Source organism: Trichosurus vulpecula, chromosome 7, assembly GCF_011100635.1.
Source record: "Trichosurus vulpecula isolate mTriVul1 chromosome 7, mTriVul1.pri, whole genome shotgun sequence".
NCBI classification, from domain to species: Eukaryota; Metazoa; Chordata; class Mammalia; order Diprotodontia; family Phalangeridae; genus Trichosurus; species Trichosurus vulpecula.
The window spans coordinates 12,294,913-12,320,638 of NC_050579.1; the positions used below are offsets into that span (position 1 = coordinate 12,294,913).

General features: G+C 44.0%; 1 protein-coding gene across 3 annotated transcripts; it reads right to left on the reverse strand.

Moving 5' to 3' along the window:
* Positions 1 to 3,465: 3,465 nt before the first annotated feature.
* On the reverse strand, positions 3,466 to 25,271 carry LOC118857259 (zinc finger protein 665-like). 3 transcript variants are annotated; one of them, XM_036767932.1, is made up of 5 exons: positions 24,349 to 24,497; positions 23,958 to 24,049; positions 10,905 to 11,031; positions 9,684 to 9,779; positions 3,466 to 6,957 (listed from the first exon to the last, which is right to left on the reverse strand). In XM_036767932.1, exons 2-5 carry the CDS (start codon positions 23,991 to 23,993, stop codon positions 4,556 to 4,558), a joined length of 2,661 nt encoding a protein of 886 aa, XP_036623827.1. In that variant the 5' UTR covers positions 23,994 to 24,049; positions 24,349 to 24,497; the 3' UTR covers positions 3,466 to 4,555. The 3 variants fall into 3 exon arrangements, with proteins under 3 accessions (XP_036623827.1, XP_036623825.1, XP_036623826.1); XM_036767930.1 differs by lacking the exon at positions 24,349 to 24,497 and adding an exon at positions 25,224 to 25,271 and having other exon boundaries at positions 3,467 to 6,957; XM_036767931.1 differs by lacking the exon at positions 24,349 to 24,497 and adding an exon at positions 24,610 to 24,702 and having other exon boundaries at positions 3,467 to 6,957.
* Between the last annotated feature and the right edge of the window lie 455 nt (positions 25,272 to 25,726).

Sequence of the window (25,726 nt, forward strand, 5' to 3'; positions counted from 1 at the left end):
AGCCCCACCCCCAACCGCATCACAGCGCACTATACAGTGGGGTCACTGCTCCCCCCCATGTGTGACTATCTGTGGGTGAGAATGGGCGTGTATAGAACCCCGGAGGGGCATGACTGGGAAGCCCCAGGTAGGGAGGCCTCTTACTCCTTGGGATATGAATATAGTTAGGTACTCAGTAAGTGCTTGTGGATTAAATAAGATTAAATATAACATGCCAAAGAACAGCAACTTATTGCTTAATGAACTCAGAATCATCAGCAGTCAGCCACTAGCACAGTGCGAGCTAAAAATAGGTAGTCAGTCATAAGAAAAAATTCCCATTGGGAAACAATTTTAATTTTTTTAAACAAAAAATTTTAAATTAATTTTAATTTTTACATTAAATGACTGGTTTATTATAATTAAATTTTAAATTCGTTGAAATTTTAATTATAAAACATCTAGACTCAACAGAAATGGTTTCTATGAATAAACTAGAAACTTTATCAAGGTGAGATTCTGGAAAGAAAAACATTTCCAAAAATTAGAAAAACTGAAACAACAAAAATCATTCCTCCCCCCCAACCCCCAAAAAGTACAAAGTGAGTGTCTCTGAGGCAGAGCAGCTCAACAGGAAAAACAAAAGACAAGGCCCATCTCAGGGAAACTGTAATCTATACATTAATGACAGTCTATCCTGCATTTAGCCACCAAAGTGATTTTCCTGAAGTGCAAGTCTGAGCACATCACCCAAAACACTTCAGTGGCTCCTGATCACCTCCAGGAGCAAATATGAACTCCTCTGTTTGGCATTCAAAGCCCTTTGTCACCTGCCCCCTCCTCCCTTTCCAGTCCCCACCATGTTCTCTTAGATCTCCAGACTCTGGCCTCCTGGTTGTTCCACAAGCAAGATCCTCCATCTCCCTGCTCCAGGCCTTTGCTCTGGCCATCCCCATGCCTGGAATGCTTTCCCTCCTTAGCGCCAACTACAGACCTCCCCAGCTTCCTTCAAGTCCCAACTAACATCCTTTCTGTAGGAAGCCTCCTCATCTCCTCCTGATTCATGTTTTCCTTCTCATTTCTGATTTGTCGGAGCTTGCTTTGTATAGATTTGTCTACATTCTCCCCCATTAGATTGTGAGCTCCTTGCCTCTTCTTGTATCCCCAGCACTTTGAAGTAGCTGGCACATAGTAGGTGCTTAATAAATATTTATTGATCGGTGAAGCCTGCTATAGCAGATTCAAGTTTTTCTATTCTGTTCATTATTTTTGCTATGTGGGACATAAATTCTGCTCTCATAATTCCCTTTTCTTTTTAAAACTACTCAGGAACACTGTGTTGTGGTTCCATGTTCTCCTCAAATTCCAAAGGGTTCTGTTTCATCGAGTGATAGATCATTTTTCCTTTGTTTTCAAGTTTTTATCAAAGAGAGTTAGAGGGTGTTTAGGGAAGACCAGCACCTCTGGGTACGAGAGCTGCTGAGTCCTTTTCAAAGCTGCTTTCCACCTTTGATGTCCACCTGATTCACCTAACTCTCACTGGTGGCTCCAAGAAGCTGCAGCATGGGCAGCACCCACACCCTGGTAAAACCACTTCAGCAGATGGGCTAAACCAGGTGGAGGGTAACCGAAGGGTTCTCACCTAGAGGGGCGTCTACCGCAAGCATGTGAGGACTTTCCCTGGTAGAATGGGATGAGTTTTTCCAGTGGCCGTGAATGAAGGTGGCTGAGAGAAGCACTGCGGAGCAGTTAGAGCTTCATCAGAAATCAAAGACACAAAGGTCATCCACTACATTCCAAGCCACCATCAGTTGTCTGAACTTTTGTTCTGCTACTGGACAGGATAGCTGGAAGACTGAGGCCCAGGGCTTCCAGCAGTTCTGCCTCAATTAAGTCCAATTTGTGCACAAGCCAAAAGACATCACCCACACCATTTTGCCATTTTTACCTTCCTCAGTCCTGTGGTGACAGGCAAGTGATGAAGCAGCAGGCATGGATACACTGGGAGCTATAGTCAGAACCCTGCACGCAGGTGGCCCAGGCTACAGGGTTGTCTTTTCACTGGACTGAGGAAGTAGTGGGATTTGGCAGCCCCCTGTGTGACTGAGCAGCCTTTCAAGGACTGCTCACCTCCTCAGGTGAGGAAGGGGCCAGAAAAGGTGCTCTAAAAATTGCTTCACTCACCCCTGGCCTGCTTGCCATGACAGGTGGGGATCCCACACTGTGGTTGAAACAAATAAATGTACTTTTGAAAGCACCATTTCCATTTAATAGGAGGCTTCCTAGAACTACCTTTTTCTTACACAATTCATAATAGGCAAATTTGATAAAGGGTGTTGGTCTGACCCTGCATTATCCACTCAGTGGCTAGAGTCCAGTAACTGAACAACTGCTTCTCAAAAGTAGCATAGGCCATTTTAGGGAGCTCGCAGCTCCAGAAGTCTGATGGTCATTTGGTTTGGCCACTCATAGATACCTGCCAGACTCCATTCAGCTTGGTTTTTATGGAGATCTCTGAAAACATGGGGTCATAAAGGCTCAATGCAGGAAGGCTGTTGGATGGCCCACTTTCAGGACCATACTCTGTTCTGGGCCCCAATAAAAAAGGGAGTTTTACAGGTGTTTCAGTAAATGGGGGCTTAGGTGGGTAGTGCGGGTTTCCTAAAAACCTGAATTCACTAAATGTTAGAGCTTCCCCTTCCAACTCTGGGGAGACAAATGGCAACAGCTCATTTTGGAATGTCTACATGAATGAGGCTTCCCTTATCCATGGTATTCCCCCAAACCTGACAGCAGGCTAGATTCTGGATTGTCTAAGAGTTGATTTCCCACACCTTTCTCTCACACGGGCTATCATACAATCTAAGGCTTCTGCTACCATGTCATTGGCTAGCCCAACAAACATGATGTCACCCATGTAGTGTTATACAGAAATACCTTCACAAAATGAGGCCTGCTCCACTTTTTGAACTCCAGACTATGGCAGTGTATATAATGGAGAGTTCAGGTAGTCCTGGGGGCAGATGATAAAATGTATACTTAACTCCTTCTCAGGTGAAAGGAAACAGCTTCTGATTACTTTCAGCTCTAGGAATAGGGAAAAAGACATTAGTGAGGTCAACAAAACCCTACCACTCACCTACTCCATGACACTAACTTGGTCAGAGATGGCCTCAACATTGGTATGACAATTTTGTTCTGTTCCGTTTAGTTCACCACAAAATTCCAGGTGCTACCTGCATTTCTCATTGGTCAGAGTGAATGTGAGGCGAGCAGGTGTATTGAAATGCACTGGCCTGCTCTATCTCCATCTCTAGGGTGGAAATGGGACCCCATATCATTTGGTGTTAACTGCTTAGAATGGCTTGGACAAGTCCAAGGGCAGTAAGCAGTAAATCCAGAAGTAGTTCAGGACTATTTACACAATTTTCAACCAAACTCGACTTAGCTGAGAGTTGCTGACCCTATCAACAACTGAAAAGAACACCTACCTTATTCTAAGACGTACAGACAGGTGTTAATGTCAAATTGCCCCCATTAATAACTTTAATTTATGCTTTTCATAATCACCAGAATAACTTCCAAATATACCATCCACATAAAATCCTTTTTTCTAACCAAGGAAACAATTAAATCATACCCAACAGCCAAAGCAACCACAGCTGACAGTATATGCAATAGTTTATACCCCTAGTCCCCCACCTCTCTAGTGAGAAGCTGGAGGTCCACTTCCTCCTCTTTTCTCTGGAAACAAAATAGGTTGATATAATTAATCTGTAGCATTTTAGAAATGGTTTAATCTTAACTGCTGTAACCACTCTGCCTGCCTCATGTTCTTCTGGGTCTCCTTTTTTGTTTCAGCTCATATAATCTTTCCATGACTCTCTTAATTTCTCATATTTATTATTTCTTATTGCACAGTAATATTCTAGCTCAAGTACACACCAAAATTTGTGCAGCCATTCTACAACTGACTCACACATAATTTGTTTCTAGTTTTTTGCTATCCATTGCATACACAAAGTTGCTATAAATGTTAGCTATGGGACCTTTGGGAATAGGTGACGCAGGGGACAGAGTGCTGGGCCTGAAATCAGAAATTCAAATCCTGCCTCAGATTGCCACCTGAATTCAAATCTGGCCTCAAATACTTATTAGCTGTGTGATGCTGGGCAAGTCACATAACCCTGTTTGCGTTTGTTACCCCATATGTACAATGAGCTAGAGCAGGAAACAGCAAAACCACTTTAGTATCTCTGCCAAGAAAACCCCAATTGGGGTCACGAAAAGTCAGACACAACTAAAATGACTGAACAAGAACGTGGGACTTTTTTTTCTAGTGATCTTGGCACATGCCCAGTACTTGGATAAGTGAGTCAAAACGTTTGAACAGCTAAGAAATTTTTGGTATTTTGATGAGTATTCTATAAACCCTGTAAGTTTTTTTGAGAAGTAATTTTTATTATATTAGTCAGAAAAAAACATGAATACTGAATTCTGCCCAATTATTTTGCTCTTTAAATTCACTTCTCAGAATTTTGTAGTTGTCCATATTCAGGTCTTACAAAATCTTAGCTTAATTTCCAAATATGGGATGACATTTGTTACTCTGATGTCGAGTAAGTGATCCTCTCAGGCTAAAGGCCTTCCCACATTCATTACACTCATAAGGTTTCTCTCCAGTATGAATTGTCTGATGCCGAGTAAGGTGTTCTCTCCGGCTGAAGGCCTTTCCACATTCAGTACATTTATGAGGCTTCTCTCCAGTATGAATTCTATGATGCTGAGTAAGGTGTTCTTTCAGACGAAAAACCTTCCCACAGTCATTACATTCATAAGGTTTCTCTCCAGTGTGAATTCTCTGATGTCCAGTAAGATGTCCTCTCTGGCTGAAGAACTTCCCACATTCGTTACATTTATAAGGTGTTTCTCCAGTATGAATACTCTGATGGAGAGTAAGGAGTTCCCTTGCATGGAAGGCCTTTCCACATTGACTACATTCATAAGGTTTCTCTCCAGTATGAATCCTCTGATGTACAGTAAGGTGTCCTCTCTGGCTAAAAGCCTTCCCGCATTCATTACATTTATGAGGTTTTTCTCCAGTATGAATACTCCAATGGAGAGTAAGGAGTTCTTTTAAGTGGAAGGCCTTCCCACATTGATTGCATTCATAAGGTTTCTCTCCAGTATGAATCCTCTGATGTCGAGTAAGGTGTTCTCTTAGGCGGAAGGCCTTCCCACAGTCATTGCATTCATAAGGTTTCTCTCCAGTGTGAATCCTCTGATGCCGAGTAAGGTATTCTCTCAGGTGAAAGGCCTTTCCACATTCATTACACTCATAAGGCTTCTCTCCAGTATGAATCCTCTGATGTCTGGTAAGCTCTGTGCTCACGTGAAAGGCTTTTCCACATTTATTACATTCATAAGGTTTCTCTCCAGTATGAATTCTCTGATGTCGAGTAAGCTCTGTACTCAGGTGGAAAGCTTTCCCACATTCACTGCATTCATAAGGTTTCTCTCCAGTATGAATACTCTGATGTCGAGTAAATGATCCTCTCAGGCTGAAGACCTTCCCACATTCATTACATTCATAAGGCTTTTCTCCAGTGTGAATAGTCTGATGTCGAGTAAATGATTCTCTCAGGCTAAAGGCCTTACCACATTCATTACATTTGTAAGGTTTCTCTCCAGTATGAATAATCTGATGTCGAGTAAGAAGTCCTCTCCGTCTGAAAAACTTCCCACATTCAGTGCATTCATAAGGTTTCTCTCCAGTATGAATTCTTTGATGTCGAGTGAGGTGTTCTTTCAGACGAAAGAGCTTCCCACAATCATTACATTTATAAGGTTTTTCTCCGGTGTGAATTCTCTGGTGTAGATTAAGATGTCCTCTCTGGCTGAAGGCTTTTCCACATTCATCACATTTATGAGGTTTTTCTCCAGTATGAATACTCTGATGGAGAGTAAGGAGCTCTCTCAGGTGGAAGGCCTTCCCACATTCATTACATTCATAAGGTTTCTCTCCAGTATGAATCCTCTGATGTCGAGTAAGGTGTTCTCTTAGGCGGAAGGCCTTCCCACAGTCATTACATTCATAAGGTTTCTCTCCAGTGTGAATTTTCTGATGCTGAGTTAGCTGTCCTTTCCGGTGGAAGGCCTTCCCACATTGATTACATTCATAAAGCTTCGCTCCAATATAAACTGGCTGCTGATGAGGAAGCTGTGAATTTTGAAGGAAGGACTTCAAACAATGATTAGGTCTTTTTTCAGTGTGAATCCTCTGATAGGAAGTAAGGGAGGAACCAGGGTTGAAAGGCTCTCCATATTCACTATACTCTGGTGTCTCTCCAGTGTGAATTATCTGATGTTCAATTAGTTGTATAGTTTTGATAGAAGCCTTCTCAAATTTATTATATTTAGGGACTTTCTCTCCAATATCAATATTCTGATGGGAATTAATATATGGGCTGAAGCTGACAGCTTTCCCATATTCATTAGAATCATCAGGGTTCTCTCTAGGATAAACCCTATGATATGCAATAAAGTCTGATTGAGAAGTGAAGGATTCCTCACATTCATCATACATAGAATCTATCTCCTTAGAGCAAATTCTATGGTACTTCCTGGGTTCTGAAGACAGAATGAAGTTCTTTCTGCCAGAATCACATCTGAGAAGATCCTCTCCTATAAATACTCTTGGTGGCGCAAAAAGGTCTGGTTCCAGACTGATGCTTTGGCCATGCTTACTACCTTCACAGCCTCTCACGTCACTGGGAGTTTTCCCTTGGGCAATTTTTACTTGCTGAGAAGTTTTCTCTTCAATGCTCTGTTGCTGCCCTAACATTACATCATGTACCCAGGCTTCTTTCAAGCTGGAGACAGAGAAACCATCTCTTGTGAGTCTGTTCTGGGACAAGTGCTCCATTGAAATGCCCAGTTTGGGAATGGACTTCTTGGTTTCAGGCCTAGACTCCCAATCTGAAAAGAAAATAAAAGAAAAAAGGAGAGAAAGAAAATGGAAATATCCTCTATGCCTACCTGCTATAATCTTTAGTCTATTTTGTGCTTCTTCCCAAAACAATTATTGCTGATATTAAATAAAACAAGTAATATCTTGTTTGCATACTCATTGATAGTTTATTTTTTAAAAAGCCTTTGCTATTGAATCTCCTAAGTTTTTGGGAGAGAGAAGGAAGAAAGACATTTATTATAGTTTCTAACAGAAAACTGAGGCCTGGAGAAACATTTTGAGCTCCCATTGTCACACAATTAACTAGTAGAAGAACAAGAATGTGGGTCATCCTCACAGTCTCTTTGCCACACTGTGCTCCATATAATGCAGGAAAGCTCAAAGTGCTTGGAAATAACTAAGCATTAGCTAGATGACCATCAGTCAGGGGATATCTAGGGACAATTAAGTAGGAGGCCATAGAGATTGCCCCTCAGTCTCACCAACAATCTCAGATTTGCATCCTAAGTCTTCTTTCTGCTTAGGATGAGGAAAGTAAGAACACTGGGACGAGTTAATCTAGTTTGTTTTCCATGTATTAGGGAATGTAATAGGGAACTCAGTATGCGCAGATTTTATACGTATTCTGTTCTTATTTATTGTGCATATATTGATGCATATATATGTGTTCCCACCACCAAAATGTCAGATCCTGGAGAGAAAGGATGATGTCATTTTTAGAGTTTGTATATCCCCAGCACTGAGCCCAGAGCCTGACACACAGCAGGCACTTAATAAATTACTACAGGAATAATCAGTTCTGCTTTTTTTCAGCACTGCTACACAATTCATGTCTGTTTGTTTCTCTATATGAATTTCCTGAGTTGTGTTTAATTCCATGAACAAACTCCTTGGTATTTTTGTTTGTTTATATTTCTTTTTTTAAGATTTATTATTTAATATTTTTAGTTTTTAACTTTGATTTCCACAAGATTTTGAGTTACAAATTTTCTCCCCATTTCCACCCTCCCCCCACCCCAAGATGGCATATATTCTGATTGCCCCTTTCCCCAGTCTGCCCTCCCCTCTGGTACCCTACTACCCCCCCCCCCCCAACCTTATCTCCTTTCCCCTTACTTTCTTGCAGGGCAAGATAGATTTCTATACCCCATTGCCTGTATATCTTATTTCTCCTTGGTGTTTTCATTGGTATAGCATTCTGTGTTGCTGTTCTTCCTTCATTTTGAAGAGACCATCATGAGGTGATGTCTTGACTTGCATGTGAACTGGATTAAAGCGAGGCAGAGTTGCACAAAGTTGTCAGCCTCATTCTCTGTCTTCCAGAGTCATCAAAGTCCAGTGGCAAGACAAAAGTCAAGATGACTGGTGACAGCCTGGCAGGCAGCGGAACAACTTTGGCATCTTCAGTGTCTGACCAAGCTCAAAGCACTCCACGTAACCTACTTCAGTTGCCTTCATGGCCACTGGAACAAATGGTTCATGTCCACCCATTCCACGGAGGGAAGTCTTCACATGCTTGGGGTTAGCGCCACCCTAACTCACCGATGGGTTGTTATCCTCAACCTGGTCTAACCTATCTGCTAAGATAGTTTACCAGGGTGCAGCTGCTGTGCATGTTACAGCTTCTTGGAGTCATAGTGAGAGTTGGGGAACAAGAAGAAACCAAAAGTGGAGGAGAGGCCCTGCAAATGACTGTTCAAAGCACTGTCTTCCTTCCTCTAGCGAGACGCCCATGAACACTGAATTCCCTCTTCCTATTTAGCTTGGATATGGCTTTATTATCACTTAGAGCATTTTGTAGCTGCCTTTGTAAAAGTCTGCTGGACTCCTACCTAAGTCAATTCCCACATATGGGATGGCTTTGATTCTTATTCCCAAAGGGGTTCTCTTTTTGGGAATGCCTTCTTGGTCCTCATTATAAGTAAATCACAGAGGTAAGCATGACCTTTTGTACCTTGTTCGTTAATGCTCTAATTTAGGGTCTCCATTAATTTTTTTGAGTTGAAAATGGCAGGCCAACCCCCAAATGCCTCTTTCCTTTCCTATAGAGGCATTCAGAGATGTCTTAGTCTGCAACTAAGAACTGCTTTGGCTTCCTCCCATTAGGGACAGAAATGTGCTACTGCTGCTGTTAGCCTTTCAATAGATAGCTATCTTTCTGACCAATCATTTAACCCCAGAGTTTAATAATTTCTCTTTCTATTAAGTTTTATACTTTTATTTGCATGATTTCATTTCAATTTTATTTCATTATGGTATGAACAGGCAACATAACAGGAAGAGGGCTGCTGAGGAGGTCACATCACAGAAAGGAGGGAGATATAGGACACATCCTGGCTTGGCTTTGGGGTTAGTAGCCATGGCAGGGGTTTGGATGCTGGCTCTGCCTCTGGCTGCCTGGGTGACATTGGCCAAGTCACTATACTCTCTGGGCCTCAGTTTCTTCTACTGTAACATGAGGGAGTCAGAACAGGTGGTCCTTGAGGGCCCTGCCAGCTCTACATCTGGGATCCTAAGAGCCTTCTCTGAGACTAGGAGACATGAGGAGACTGACTTGCTGAGGTGGCCAACTGAGGTGTGCTGACTTCCTTTGTCTGACACAGTAGGGGCTTTTCTCCAGAGGCCTGCGCAGCTCTGAGCAGAGGCTCCTGTCTAACTATGGAAGGGATTGTGCTGGCTGACCAGTGGATACACTGTTGTCAAGGACTCCCCTACCTGGGGGTCACTCACTCACCTGGACAGCTGCTCCCTGAGACTCTCCTCTCTCGTGTCCAAGGAGCCTCCCCTTGCTCCAGCTGGTGGATTACCTGGGGTTTAGACATGGCCAGTCCTGCTCAAAGGAAGTGGGAGTCTTGGGTAAAGATGGAGACAAAAAAGGTTCCAATCAAGCTTAGCTGCCCCAAGCCTCACCCCAGCAAAGATGAAATGAATACCAGATGATGCAGTGATTCAAGGAAACCTAAAGAGAAAACTTCCATCCAAGGAGGCAGCTGGAGCCTGTGGGTGTTCTGGTCAGAGATAAGTCAGGGAATCTGGCACTAGCCTGATGGTTCATCTCCTGACTGAGCATGAGCATGTCCTCACCCAGGCACAACAGGTTCTGGTAGGTCCAGACCTAGGCCTAGACATTCCATCCAAGAAGGACACAGAGGGCAGAGTCTGGCCTGGGCAGAAGGCCTCAGTCCAGGGGCTGAAGCCATGAGTAACCAAAAGAAAAGGCACACACAACCCGAGAGGTAACAGGCGATCAGAATCCACACTAAGTCCCAGTAGAGGCACAAGGACCCCATGAGGGCAGAAACAAAGCAAAAGAGAAAGGGCTGTTCTATGCTGGGTTCCAATCCTCCCTGTCTTGTCCCTCCACTGGCTGGCTCTTGTGGACTCCTTGCTCCCTCCTGATGACATGGCATCCTCCTTGGCTTCCCCCTCTCATACAAGGGGGTCCCAAGCACAGGTACAGAGTGCTGAGTCACCATGTGAGACCAAGCAGCTCCTTCCACGCTAATATCAAATCTGAACCGAGAGGGCACATTTAGCGTCAGAGTGCCCACAACACTTGGGCACCCTTCCCAGCCCAAGTCTGAACACCCTGTTCTACATAAAGCCTACCCTGACTGTCCCACCTTGGACCCTCACCCAGACCCCCAGAAATCATTGATATTTTATTAATTGTAAGAAGCCACCGACATGTTATTTATGAGACACATACTTGAAGCAGAAAGATGTACACAGAACTAAAACAAGAATGGAACAGAAATCTATCATACTTCTGCTGAAGTACAAGAAGCAGAGGTCACAATTACGAATGAATAACTTCCTTGGACCAAAGGGGATGAGGACACCCCAGCCTCTGAAGGCCAAACAGGTGCCTCTAAGCCTTTTACAAAGGAAGGACCCAAGGACCCCTCTGGGAGCTGGGGAGGGGGAAGCAGTCCCAGGGGGAGGTCATCCTCACCTAGGCAGAGCAGGTTCTGGTAGGTCTCCAGCATCACATCCCGGTACAGTTCCTTCTGAGAAGGGTCCAGGTAAGCCCACTGCTCCTGTGTGAAGACCACTGACACATCCTGGAAGGTCAATGGCTCCTGAAACACCAAATGCTTTTATTTGTGTTTGTCCAGGGATCAGCCCTGGAATGGACCTGGGAGTGAAGGGCCCAGAGAGTGGGGGAGAGGGAGTAGTTCTCAGGGTTCTGGCCTCACTATAATACAAGCCAAGTATTTATCACTGCTTCAGTCTGTAACAGCTTAATCACTGTGAGAGAAACAGCAGAGTAGTAGAAGGTTGGATTTGAAGTCAGAGGTCCTGGGTTCAAATCCTAGCTATGTTATTTTCTGCCTGGGTGACCTTGGACAAATCACCTAATCTCCCTGGGTTCAATTTCCTCACCTAAAAGATGAGGAAGTTAATCACCATTCCAGGTCAAGAACGAGGATCCAACACTGAGTGATCCTCATATTTCCATCTTTTGTTTTTTCAGGGAGGAGGTGTGATGATTCAAGGGCCCAGACCCCCCAAAAGGGCTTCATCAGGGCTTAGAGATGTGTCAGTCTCCTAGCTAGGCCACAGAAAGAATAACCTCCAGGTACCCCTTTCCAGTGTAGGCAGAGACTGTGAGACAGATGAGCTACTGGGCTATGCTGAGAACTAAGTACAGAGAGCAGAGCCTTCAGGGTGGTCCCAGGGCTCCTGGCCTTGGGGAAGATCCAGTGTAATGCTCTAAAACAAAGAGCCTGAGGCTAACCCAGTACCAAAGTACCAACTCAGCCAAGCAGGAGCCCAGACTCAGAACTTCTGGGGAAGGCTCCAAGAGGCACCAGAGGGAGAAAGGCTCCAAGCAAAATGCAGCCTGGTCATTCTCAGAAGCAAGTGGCTTATATGAGAATACTTCAAGCTCAGCAACAGGGATGAAGGAACCCATGGGGAACCTACAAGGGAGCGGTCTCAGGAGAGGGAAGCCCCAGGAAGAGACTCAAAGTGTCTTGAAGGAGGGACCTGGTCTGGTCCATTCTACTCAGGATCCTGCAGACCCTGGCCTACAGCTGCAGAACTTGACCCAAATGCAGTCCCATCTTCCTACGAGCAAACCAAAGAAAACACTGATCACCCTGAAGAGATATCTTGGCTGGAGGAAAACCCAGGAGATAAACCAGAAAGAGGACAGGGGTCTCTCGGCAAGACTGGAGAAAGCCTCCAAAAAAACGCCCTGCACTTTGTATGACACGGCAGGAGTATTTGAAGAAACGAATTAAGGGATACAGAAGCTACAAGGGAGGGAATAGGAAGGAAAACTGATGTCTTAGAACAGATGGCAGAAAACCTCACATAAGAACTGAATGATCTGAAAATCTGAAAAGGCTAGAAAAGGCGATGACTCAACAACACAATGAGAACTATCAAGAAAGAAAGGAAGGAAGGAATGAGTGAAGGAAGGAAGGAAGAAAGAAAGAATATGTACCTGGTCTCCTTGACTAGGCTATCAAAATATTGTTGTTTGTCCTTCGTTATTGAAGAGGACCACAAGGCCACTCTCTGCCTCATTTCTTACCTAGTCTTCATCTGAATATTCTGAGTAAAAGAAAACACCAGACTCTTTTGTTGTTGTCAGTCATTTTTCAGTCATGTTCAATTCTCCATGACCCCTTTTGGGGTTTTCTTGGCAGAGATACTGGAGCAGTGTGCCATTTCCTTCTTCAGCTCATTTTACAGATAAAGAAACTGAGGCAAACAGAGTGAAGTGACCTGCCCAGGGTCACACAGCTAATATGTATCTGAGGCCAGATTTGAACTGAGTTCCTCCTGACTCCAGGGCAAGCACTCTATCCACTGTGCAACCTAGCTTTTTAGGAAATTTTAGTAAAACTGCCCAGAATTCAGGAAGAGAGTAAAGCGAACATAGAAAGAATCCACTAGTCACCTCTAGAATGAAACCCCAAAATGAAAACTCCCAGGAACATTAGCCAAAATCAAGAGCTTTTAGGTTAAAGAAAAAAATATATTCCAAACAGCCAAATAGCTGTTCAAATATCAAGAAATCCCAACAAGGATTACATAAGACTTAGTAGCCACAACTGCAAAGAAAGGAGAACTCAGACGACTCTAAGAGGTAAGAGACAAAGCTTTACAACCAAGACCGACCTATCCAGCAAACCTAAGCATAAACTTACAGGGGGAAAAGTGGACCTTTAATAGAAGAGAGGATTTCCAAGTGTTTCTGATGACAAAAACAGAACTGAATAGAGATTTGGAAATGGAAATGCAGGCGCCATGAGAAACATCAAAAAATTCACATATTTGTATACCTGAAAGGGAATATGTGAGAATGAATTGTATACATGTTAACAGGACAAATGACAAATATCGTCTCAGAATCTTACTATCTTTAAGAATTATAAAGAAAAGTTAAAACAAGAGTGTCTGTGCATGGTTTTGTTCTGTTTTAATCTTTTTAGAAGGCAAAAATAAAATGGATGTGGGATTATAATGGTGAGAAAAGGAGGAAGAAGTGGAAGAAAATTACTACATAAATAATAATAGAGGTACATAAAATGAAGAGTATAGTCATGGAAGAAGGGGTGGGGGAATGGACATTCTATGAATCACAGTTTCATCTGAATAGGATAAAGGAAAACTGAGTAAAATCATAGTCAGTTCCTCAATGAATATTTATTAAGCACCTACTATGAGCCAGGCACTATGTTAAGTGTAGCAAAGAAACAAAAGATAGCTCCTGCCCTCAAAGAGCTCACAATCTAAATGAGGAGACAACAAACAAAACTATACAAATGAGACAGATAAAAGATAAACAGGAAATAAATGCAAATAGGAATAATAAAGAGGGGTCAGGGAAGACCTCCGCCGGAAGCCCGGGGAGGTCACTATGTGAAGATGAGGAGGGAGAGCATTCCAAGCATGGGGGATGGCCAAGGAGGATCTTGACAGCCAAGAAATGGAGGGTCTTGTTTATGGAATAGCAAGGAGGTCAGTGTCATTGGATCAAAGAGTACATGTTAGGGAGTAAGGGAGGAGGAGGTTAGGATATGGAGGGCTTTGAAGGCCAGAGAGCATTTTGTATTTGCTCCTAGAGGTGATAGGGAGCCGCTGGAGTTTACTGGGTAGAGAGTGACCATCTCTCTGGTGGGTGAATAGAGGATGAGGCAGGCCAACTGATGATTGGGCTATTTCAACGATCCAGGCATGAGATAATAAGGGGCTGTATGGGGGTGGGAGGTGGCAGAGTCAGAAGAGAGAAGGGGGTGTATTAAGATATTGCAAAGGAGAAATCAATAGCTTAGATATGGGGTGGGGGAGGGGGTTGGAGAACAAGGAATCCAGGATGACTCCTAGGTTGCAAGCCTGGGTGGCTGAGAAGAGAGTGCTGCCCTCTACATTAATAGGGAAGGTAGGGAGTGTTTAGGGAAAGAAATGATTTGTTTTGGATATGTTGAGTTTAAAATGTCCACCAGACATCTAGTTTGAGACGTCTGAAAGGCCAATTGGAGATGCAATACTGGAGGTCACCTGTGCTTAAAGGGTTTGATGTGGAGGAGGATCCAGCAAAGAAGACTGAGAAGGAGTGGTCAGAGAGGCAGGAGGAGAGGGGTGTCCTGAGAATCTAGAGAGGAGATATTGAATATCAGGGAGAAAAGGATGAACACGTATTGAAGCCTGCAGAGAGGTCAATGAAGAACTAGGATAGAAAAAAATGACCACTGGATTTGTCCCAAAGAGATCATTGGTCACTGTGGAGGGAGCAGTTTTGGTGGAATGATAAAGTCAAAAGCCAGACTGTAGGGGGTAAAGAACAGTGAGAAGAAAGTGGAAGCACCAATTATAAATGACCTTTTTGAGGAGTTTAGCTATAAAGGGCTAAAAAATATAGAAAAACAGTTAGCAGGGAGGGATCACATGAGAGTTTATTCATGATAGGGAGGCATGAGCATGTCTGTGGGCAGTAGAAAGGAGCCAGTAAACAGGGAGAGCGAATGGGGATGACAGAGGGGCTGATCTGCTGGAGGAGACAGGATGGAATGGGATCCCTTGAGCAGGTAGAGGGGTCAGGAGTAAGGATATCTCATCATGTGAGACAGGGATGAGAGAGGAGAGTGGCAAAAGGCATCTGGGTGACAGATGAGGAAGGGAAAAGGGAGCTCATGGCAAATGGCCTCAGTTTTTTCTGTAAAATAGGATCTCAGCTGAGAGAGGGAGGGATGGGGCATGGGTGATTTGAGGAGGGATGAGGTTTGGAAGAGCTGCTGTGGAGAGTAGGAGAATGAGTCTAGAAGAGAGGTATAGTAGGATTGCCTGGCAGCAGTGAGAGCCCAACTGAGATTGTGTAACATAAACTTGCAATGAACCCAATTACTATGCCTGATTTTCTCCACCTTTGTTTCAGCAGCACATGTAGACATGAAGGTGACAAATGATGGGAGTGATCTAAAGCTGAAGCCTGGCTGGGCATAATCGGTGATTTGATATGGGGGCTAAGTGTTCAAAAGAAGACAGTGTGGAGTTAGCTTGGTTCACCAAAGGGTCAAGATAGGAAAAAGAGGAAAAAATGGGAGAGATGGCTTGGGAGAGAACTGAGGGATTGAGAGACTGGAAGTATGGAGGAAGAGCAGTTCTGTTAAGGAGACAGAGGTGGGAAGCAACTAGATTATGGTCAGAAAAGGGGATTTCAGAACTCTTGAACATGGATGTGGGACATTTTTGAATGATGAGAAGATCGAGAGTGTGACCATTGAGAGTGTGTGTGGCCGAGGTGGGTTGGAGGAGTAGCTCATGGGAAGTGAGTAGATTGAAGAACTGAGTGGTTCCAGTGTTTGAGGGAGAGTTAGTGTATATGCTGAAGTTCCCTACTATGAGGGCAGAACTGAACTTATTAGAGAAGGCAGAGCAGTGACCTGGAGCTCTGTAGACAACAGCTACAAGGATTTTCATTGGGTGCTGGAGGTGGGGAGAGAACCTGGAAGTGATAATGGGGAGTGAGGAATATCCTAACTTCTCCATCTCGTCCAGTGAGGAAGGGGAATGAGGTGCAGCCAATACTGGAAAGGGTGGCCAGGGAGGCTGAGTTATCAGAAGGAAGCCAGGTTTTAGACAGAGCCAGTAGATGGAAGGATGGGAAATGAAAAGACAGAGGATGAAGGGGAGTTTCTTTCTTATAGATTAGGCATTCCAGAGGACACTCTGGAAGAGGCGGGCAGTATCTGGTGGGAACTGTGGGGTGAGTTAGGGTTGAGGTGGATAGAAATAATCAAACAGGTGGTGGAGGATAGGATGTGGGGCTTAGATGATGACAAGGGGGGTTCAGAATCATTGGGGTGTGCAGGGTGTGACCAGGCGTGTCAATATTTATCATTAAGTGGAAGGCACCACTCTTCTTCCCAAAGGAGGCTGGAGATGGGAGGCACATGGTCAGATGGTCAGATGGGAGGAACCATTTCACTCCTCCACTCAGGGAGGAACGGGTGCAGCTGGAGACAGAAGTCCCATTCCCCACGGACTTTCTTCTTTCTCTTCCCCAACACAAAGCACTAAGAGTTGGAAAGCCTGAGGCCAAAGCAAAGACTGGTACTGGAGGTACTCTTGGTCCTGGAGGCTCTCCACACCACAGTGGGGAGATCAGGCCTGGTCCTCAGGTGGCTCTGAATCTCACAGGCCCCTGCCACCTCACCTCAAGGGACATGAAGTGCAGCCAGAGAGGGAGAGAGAAGGAAGATGCATGGTTGGGCTCCTCTCTCCATATGTACAGATCTTAGCACAGATACATATTAAACTAGAATGGGAAACTGGAGTAGATGGGGCAAGGGAGGAGCAGAGAGAGGTCTAACAGAGAGGGCAGCACAGGTAAGGGATCTTTAGAAGCAAAACAATCTCCAGGGTTAGAGGGAGCATTAAAAGGAAAGGAAGAAAAAGTCAAAACCCGGGGGCAGGTGAGGAGAAGAGCCAACAGAAGGGAAACATTTCACTTGCACACATACAAAATGCTTAGCAAACCTTAAAGTGTTATCATTGTCAGGCAAACGCTCTCTTTCTTCTTATTTAGAAAGAGGGAGGTGGGAGGAAACCTAAGGAAAACTCATAAGTGACAATCTTAATTATAAATGTGAGTGGGATGAACTAATCCGTAAAATGGAAAAAGGGAGCAAAAAAGTGCAACAACATGTTTGCTTGTTTTAATTATAAAAACACAAGCTTTAAACACATTGATTCACAAAGAATTAAAATGAGGGCCTGGAGCAAAATCTGTGATGCTTCAGCTGAACTCCAAAAAGCAGGCAGAGTAGTGACCATGATCTAGATAAGGCAGCAGTTAATGTAGAAAAGATAAAAAAAGACAAACAGGGAAATAACATTCTGCCAAAAGACACCACTGATGACAAATCAATATAAAAACATTATACACACACACACACACATAACTAATAATTATAGCAGCTAATACTTTTTTTTGGCAAGGCAATTGGGGTTAAGTGACTTGCCCAAGGTCACACAGCTAGTATATGTGTCAAGTGTCTAAGGTCACATTTGAACTCAGGTCCTCTTGACTCCAGGGCCAGTGCTCTACTCACTGAGTCACCTAGCTGCCCCAGCATCTAATACTTAAAGGAAAAGTTAATTGAATTTGAGGAAGAAACAGATAGTAAAACTATGGTAGCAAAGGACTTTAATGTACTACTTTGAGACTTAGACAAATCTAACCCAAAGAAAAATTAGCATGAAGTTAAGGACCTAGGTAGAACTTTAAAAAAATGAAGGACGTGTTTCTTCTTTCTTGTCGTTCCTCCCATTAGTTCTAATTCTTCTTTACATCATGACTAATGTGAAAATGTTTAATTTAATAGGAAGGTATAAGTAGAGCTTATATCAGATTGCTCACTGTCTTGGGAAGGAGGAGGAGAAGGTGGGAGAGAAAATTCAAAACTCAGAATCTTATGGAAGTGAATGTCAAAAACTAAAAATAAATAAATTAATTATATTAAAGAAAAAGAAAAGTAAAGTAAAAAAAATTAAAGATGATAAGAGCTCTGGTGATTACTAAATGAGAATAGAATGGAATTTACATTTATATACTACTTAGCCATACATAGAAGTCTAAAAATATCTGTGTTTGGGGCATAAAGACCTCAGCCAAAAAGAAAGGCAGAAAAGCAAAAATGCTAAACACCTCATTTATTAATTATAATACGATAACATTATCTTCAGTAAAGGGCCTCAAAGACAGACTTTAAAAGGAATTGGAGTCTAAATAACATAATGTTAAAGAACTGGCAGGTCAAAGAACAAGGTATAAAAACAATAAAACATTTCAACAAAGAGAATGACAGCAAAATACATGAGAAGCCTTTACGCAATTTTGAGGGCGAAATTTTATCTTGCTCTGTTCTTCCACTGACAGAAGAAAGAACAAATCAATGAGCTGGGCACGCAATTAAAAAACAACCACCACCTAAACAACAGAATCAAAAGCCCTTAATCAAATAACGAAGTAGAAACTCTCAAAATTAAAGAGTAGGCAATTAAAAGCAAAAAGACCATGGAATTGATAAATAAAACTAGGAGCCGGTTTAAAGGAAATACTAGTAAAACAGATAAACAGTTAACCTGGTTTTTCAAAAGAGAAAAATGAAATTGTTTATATTTAAAATGAAAAAGGAGAACTTACAACAACTAAAAAGAAAATGAAGGAAATCATTAGAAACTATTTTGCCCAATTTTATGCCAATAAAACTGATAATTTAGAAGAATTAGATGAATACTCAGTCAACAAGCATTTATCAAGGACCTACCATGTGCCAAGCACTGTGCTACGTTCTGGGTATGAGATAAAGAAAGGCCAAATGGTCCTGCTCTCAAGGAGCTCCCAGATGACTAATTGCAAACAAGATAAATGCAGGATAATCGGGATTATCTCAGGGGGGAAGGTCCTAAGATTAGGGATGATTGGGAAAGACTTCTTGCAGAAGGTGGGACTGAGACTTGAAGGAAGCCAAGAAAGACAGGAGGTGGAGACAAGGAGGGAGCAAAAATACCAGTGAAAATGCTGGATGTTGGCAATACTTAACAAAAATATAAAATACTCACATTAACAAAAGAAACAAGACTATTTGAGTTACTCAATATCAGAAAAAGCCTGAATAAGCCACAAAGGAATTTCCAAAGGGAGGTGGGGGTGAGGAGCTACTCCAGAACCATACAGAACCACCAGTGATTCTATCAAACAGTGATTCTGGGATTCTATCAAACATTCAAAGAACAATTAATTCCAAAACCACATAAATGAGAGAAGAAGACACCTTCCAGTCTCTCAGTATATAAACAAGGTCTTGATACCCATATCAAGGGACAATGGGAAGGACAAAGGAGGCCATTTAAGGAGGAGTCAAACATCTCATCTCTCAACTGGCTGAACTGCTTTGGGACTTCACTGACTTCTCCACCACTCCCCAACCTTGGGATACTTTACCCCTACCCCCTTTTAGCTTTTTATGTGCTATCTTCCCCAAGAGATCGCTCCTAGAGGTCAGGGACTGCTAAATGTTGATTAACTGCCTGACCAATACTCCTAATGTACACTGATGCAAAAATTTTAAATATTAGCCAGTAGGCTAAAACAACACATTAGAAAGATTATGCACCTATGAACAAGTTGCGTTCATACCAGGAATACAGGGTTAGCTAAACTTAAAGAAAATTATAAACACAATAAATCATGTTAATGATATAAATAATAAAAAACCATATGGTTATGTTGCTAGATGTTGAAAAGGCTTTTGACAAAATCCAGCACACACTTCTATTACAAACACTATGACTACAAAATCATAGGAAATGATGGACCTGTCTTGAATACAGTATACAGTAATGATCTAAATCCAACAGCAAACAATATATGCAATGAATGATTCCCAGTAAGAGCAGGGGTAAAACTAGGGTGTCTAATATTGACATTACTACTGGACATACTGGTAGAAATGACAGCACGAGTAATAAGACAAGAAAGAGAAATCGAGAGACTAAGCATTAGACTGTGAGCTCCTTGAGGGCAGGGATGGTCTTTTGCCCCCTTTTGTATCCTCAGCACTTAGCACAGCATCTGGTACATAGTAGGTGCTTAATAAGTGTTTATTGATATTGTTAATACTCATATGCAAAGAGTAAACAAAATTATTGACTTTTGCAGATGATATGATAAGGTACTTAAAGAACCCTAGTTGGTCAACTAAAAAATTAACTGAAATAATTAGTAATCAATCAATCAATAATCAACATTTATTAAGTGCCTATTATATGCCAGGCACTGTCCTAAGTGTTAGGGATGTAAAAGGAAGCAAAAGGCAGTCCCTACCTTCAAAAAGCTTACGATCCAATGAGGGATACAATATTCAAACAAATATAGACAAAGTGAGCTCTATACAGGATAAATAGGAAATAACTAAAAGGAGGAAAGTGCTGGAATTAAGAGGAGTTGGGGAAGCTTCCTGTAGGTGAGATTTTAATTGGGACTTAAAGGAAGTCAGGGGACAGCCAGCCAGAGACAACGCCTGAACCATGAGATGGCGGATCTTGGTGGAACAGGCAGGAGGCCAGTGCCACTGAATGGAAGAACACATGTCAGGAGGTAAGGTTCAAGACCACTAGAAAGGGAGGGGGCCAGATTATGAAGGGCGTTGAAGGTCAAACAGGACATTTTGTATTTGCTTCTGGAGGCAACAGGAAACCACTGATGTATACTGAGTAGGGAGGATGGATGACATGATTGGACCTGCACTTTAGGAAAATCACTTTGATTTGAAGGATATAAAATAAATCATATAAATCATCAGCATTCCTATATAAAACCAGCAAAATTCAGTAAGCAGAGCTAGAAAGAGAAAGTCTATTCAAAACAACTACAGAAGGTATAAAAAACTAGGGCACATATTTTCCAAGATCAAGGAATCTCACTATTAAACATTCTGCAGAAATAGACAGACCTAAATCACTGAATAAACATTAGTTGTCCATGGCTAGGTCAAGCCAATATAATTTAAATGACAAAACAATCTAACCTAATTTACTTATTCAATACTGTACCAAACTCTCAAAAGAATATTTTATAGAGCTAGAAAAAATAACAACAAAATCCATATCGTGGAACAAAAGGTCAAGAATCTCAAGAGAAATAATGAAAAAAAAGTGGGATGGAAAGGTGGTCCATCAGTACCAAATCTTAAATTATACTACAAAGCAATAATCATGAAAATGATTTGATACTTGTTTTAAGAAAGAAAGAAAGAAGAGAGAGAGAAAGTGAGAGGGAGGAAGGAAGAAAGGATGGAAGGAAGAGAAAGATCAATTAGTGGATCCAATCAGGTATACAATAGGTAGGGGAAAATAAACACAGTAGAATAGTGGCTGATAAACCCAAAGACCTAAATACTGAGAAAGGATTATTTGAAAAAAACTCCTGAGAAAACAAGATAGCAGTCTGACAAAAATAAGATTTAGCGCAAGACCTCACACCATACACCAAGATAAACTAAACAGATACATGACATAGTCACATTGTAAACGAATTGGAAGAGTATGAAGAAATTACTTTTTGGATCTATGCATAGGTAAAGAGCTCATGACTAAATAAGTGATAAAGATCATACAAGATTAAACTGACAATCCTAATTTAAAAAATTTAAATTTCTTTGCCCAACAAATCTAATATAGTAAAAATTAGAAGGGAAACAGGTAATTGGGGGTAAGAATCTTTGCAAAAATTTCTCTGTTGAAGGTCTCACGTCTAAGATTATATATAAGGATTTATTCAAATGTATTAGGAGCCATTCTTAGAGGATATGAAAAAGCAGTTTTCAAAGCAAGAAATTCAAACTACCAATAATGGCCAAGAAAGAGCTAAAACTCATTAATAATTAGGGAAATGCAAGTTAAAATAACTTTGAAGTTACTCCTCACACTTATCAATCTGCAAAGATAATAAAAGAAGAAATTGAGAAAGGCTGGAGGAGCTGAGGGGGAGGACTATTGGTGGAGCTGTCCAAAATGGTCCAGCCAAACCTGGGAATGATGCCCCAAAGGTACCAAACTGGGCCTAGTCTTTGCCCTGGCTGTACTGCCCCTGAGCCCAGCCCCAAAGAAATCAAGAAGGGGAAAAAGAACCCTCATGTGCAAAAAGATTCAAAGGAGTTCTTTTTATGATATCTAAAACTTGGAAACTAAGGGGTTGTCATCACTTTGAGGAATGAATGGGTAAACAAACTGCCACCTATGAACGTAATAGAATATGGCTGTGCCAGGAGAAACCGTGAAATGGATGCTTTAGGAAGAAACTGGGAAGATCTCTAGGAACTGATGCAGTGTGAATGAAGTCAGCAAGACTTGGAAAATATTAATCCTATGATGACATTATAGAGAAGGACAACTCTGAAAGACCCATGCTGGGTAAAGCTCCCATCTAAGTTACCCTTCGCCTGTTTAACAGCTTTGCTAAGGCAGCATTAACCCCAATAACAGCCCCCCTGCCCAGCCCTTCAGGTTAGAATAGAGAGGCCCCAGCCCCCTGGTTCCCATAGGAGGACACTCGTCTTCTTTTTCTGGAGACTCGCCACACCTCTCACCTACTCCAGCTGACACAACACAGGCAAACACAAGATACAAATATTCAGCCTTTATTTATTCCTGGTCTCCTCTCATCTTGGCTAGCAATGGAGAGAACCTGGAGGCAGGAAGAAGCCCAAGAATCTATCAAGAATCCAGAACCTCGGAGCTTGGAAGAGGCACCAGAGAAAACGGGAGGGAGCTCAGTGAGGTGACAAGAGGGTTCAATTGGAGGAACAGGGCCTGAGTTCAAGTCTGGCATTCGAGACTTCCAATTTGTGTGACCTTGGCTAAGTCCTGACCTCTCTGGACCCATTTCCTCTTGAGGGAGATGGACTCAATGGCCTGGGAGGCCCCTTCCAGGGGCAGATGTAGGTCCTAGGACTGAAATCTCTACAGCTTCCTAACAAGGGGTGGGCCCAGCTCCAGTGGAAGCCCTCCAGGGCTGGGGAACTCACTACCTAATAGAGCCTGCAGCACTTCAGGATGGCTCTAATTCTTGGGAGCTGTTCCTGACACCAAGCCCAAACAGAACCTATCAGACCCTCTTCCACAAGACACCCTAGAAATACTCGGTAACAGTTATTGTGGCCTACCCAACTCTCGGCTTTCCCAGGAAAAGTGCACCTGACTCCTTTGATGCTCCCCCCATGACATGAGTCCCAGGCCCTTTCCCTTCCTGGTCCCTCCGCTGGACACCTGCCAGCTGCTCTGTCCTTTGCAGGGCCTGGGACCTCACTGGTTTGGGGACTGATCCCCTCCCCCAGAGCCTTCCCCTGTCCACCCCAACCCAGGGTGTCCAACCAAGGCACGAGAAGATGGTTCTTCCATGTCTTCTTCCACACTAGACTGTCCATCCCCCATCCCTCATTCTGCCCACCTGAGGAGCCCACCATCTGTCCTAGTCCCACGGGTCTTTCCCAATACTCCTTAAGCCATGTGGGTCTCCACCGAACGAGGAGTCTTTCTGCTGCTGCCCTGGGTAACCCACAACTCTGAAGCCTCAGAACGAGATGTATGACCACATACCACTGCTCCAAGAACGCGTGACAGCAGAAGGTGGGTCTTTGGAAGCAAAAAGAAGCCCAGAAAGGTTACTACTATGTTAAATTTAATATACATTTTATAAACAAAGTACCTAAGAGAAATGTACAATTTCACATAATACTTTTTCTTGTTTTCCTCATGCATTGGAATGTCTCTGGAGGTGTAACAGCGGTTCTGGATTCCAGTTCTAGGGCTGCAATTTACAATGACTAAGTCCTTGGGCAAGTTGCTCCCCTGAACACTGCCTCCGTTTCCTCTGCTGTAAAATGAGCGTGCTGCACTAGATGACTGAGGCCTGTCCAGCTCTAAATATACAACTGTGTTGGGCCCAGGGTGGGGCCATTTCTGGAGGCAGGAACCCCCCACTCACCTGGTGAGCCACGGCTGTCAGGAGCACAGGAGCCATTCCAGTGTCCAGAGCTCCCTCCTCTTGGGGAAGGGCAGAGAGCTGGGCAGGCCGAGCTGGGGAAGAAAATGAAACCATGAGTGGGGCTGGTTCTGCTCCACAGAGCCTGAGACTCAGGCTTGAGAATACCCCCCAAAAGCCCCTCTCTTCAGTTCTCTAGCACTGTCTGCGTGCTGGATGCCAGGGCTACAAGGAGGAAAGCAAGCCTGCCTGCTTGCCTGCCCTCCAGAAGCTTATATTCCCTTAGGAGAGGCAGGAAAGTCTAGTCTAGAGCACTGGACTGAGAATGGGGAGACTTCGGTTCAATCCCATCTCCAAAGGGAAGAATGACTTCTCTGAACTTCAGCTTCCTCACCTAGAAAATGGGTAAGTCCCACTTGCCTCCGAGGGCTAGTTTGGGCTTTAGGACCATGGACATCAGCTGTTACTACATCAAATGAGTAAAGCCAGGGCTGGGGAACCTGCGGCCTCGAGGTCTTCCAGGTCCTCGGGTGCGGCCCTTTGGCTGAGTCCAAGCTTTACATGAAGGGGATTTGTTCCGTGCAGTTTGGATTCAGTCAAAGGGCGGCGGGTGGGGGCCCCCAGCCCTGAAATCCAGGCAGAGTGCTTGGCAAACCTTAGAGGACTAAGTGCCCGCCTTTGTCATCATCATCATTATTACTGTTCCCAAGGAGAATGGAGGCTGGCCAATAATTCAAGGGGAGAAGATGATGAGGAGTGGGGGGGGGGGGAAGAGGGGGGAAGGGAGGAGGGGGAAGAAGGGGAGGGAGAGGAAGAGGAGGGAGAGGAAGGGGAGGAAAAGGAGGGGAGGAGGGGGAGGAAGAAAAGAAGGAAGACGAGGGAGAGGAAGGGGAGGAAGGGGAGGGGAGGAGGGGGAGGAAGAGAAGGGAGAGGAAGGGGAGGAAGAAGAGGGGAGGAGGGGGAGGAAGGGGAGGGAGAGGAAGCGGAGGGAGAGGAAAGGGAGGAAAAGGAGGGGAGGAGGGGGAGGAAGAGGAGGAGGAAGAGGAGGGAGAGGAAGGGGAGGAAGAAGAGGGGAGGAGGGGGAGGAAGAAAAGGAGGAAGAGGAGGGAGAGGAAGGGGAAGGAAAAGAGGGAAGGAGGGGGAGGAAGAGGAGAAGCAGTGAGGGAGCGAGGAAGAGAAAGGGAGGGGTAAGAGGGGAGGTGGGGGAGGGGAGGAAGACAGCAGGAAGAGGTTACAGGAAGGGGACAGGAGGCGCCACCGGACACTGACCAGGAGTTCCCCTCAGACACCCGCGGGTCCTACCCGAGGAGGGACCGGGACAGTAAGAGGAAGTGGAAGTCACGTGAGAAATGCACCAATCAGTCGCCCCGAGGGGTGGGACCTATGGGTGTTTCCACGGCAACCGCTCTGTAGTGGACGGCAGCCAAGGACCGGCGCGCCAAGCTTTCTGGGAAATGTAGTCTTGAGGCTCGGGAGGGCAGTGCGCACACGCCCTATCGTTGGTGGTTGCAGCTCTGGGGTCCTGGCCACGCCCGGGTGGAGGAGGAGGGAGGGTGGGGAAACCTCTAAGATGAGGCCGAAGCTGGGGTTGGCCGCTGCTCGGGTTTTCCTGCTGCCTTGCCTCCCGTCCCCATAGACCTGCAGAGTCAAATGCCCAAGGCCTGGGCACGGGATGGGGCAGCGGCCACCCGCTGGCTGCGGGGTCAGAGGATGTGGGTTCAGGTCCTGACTCAGGCCCGGGCCCTGAGGGGCAGTCCCCAGACTGTGCCTGG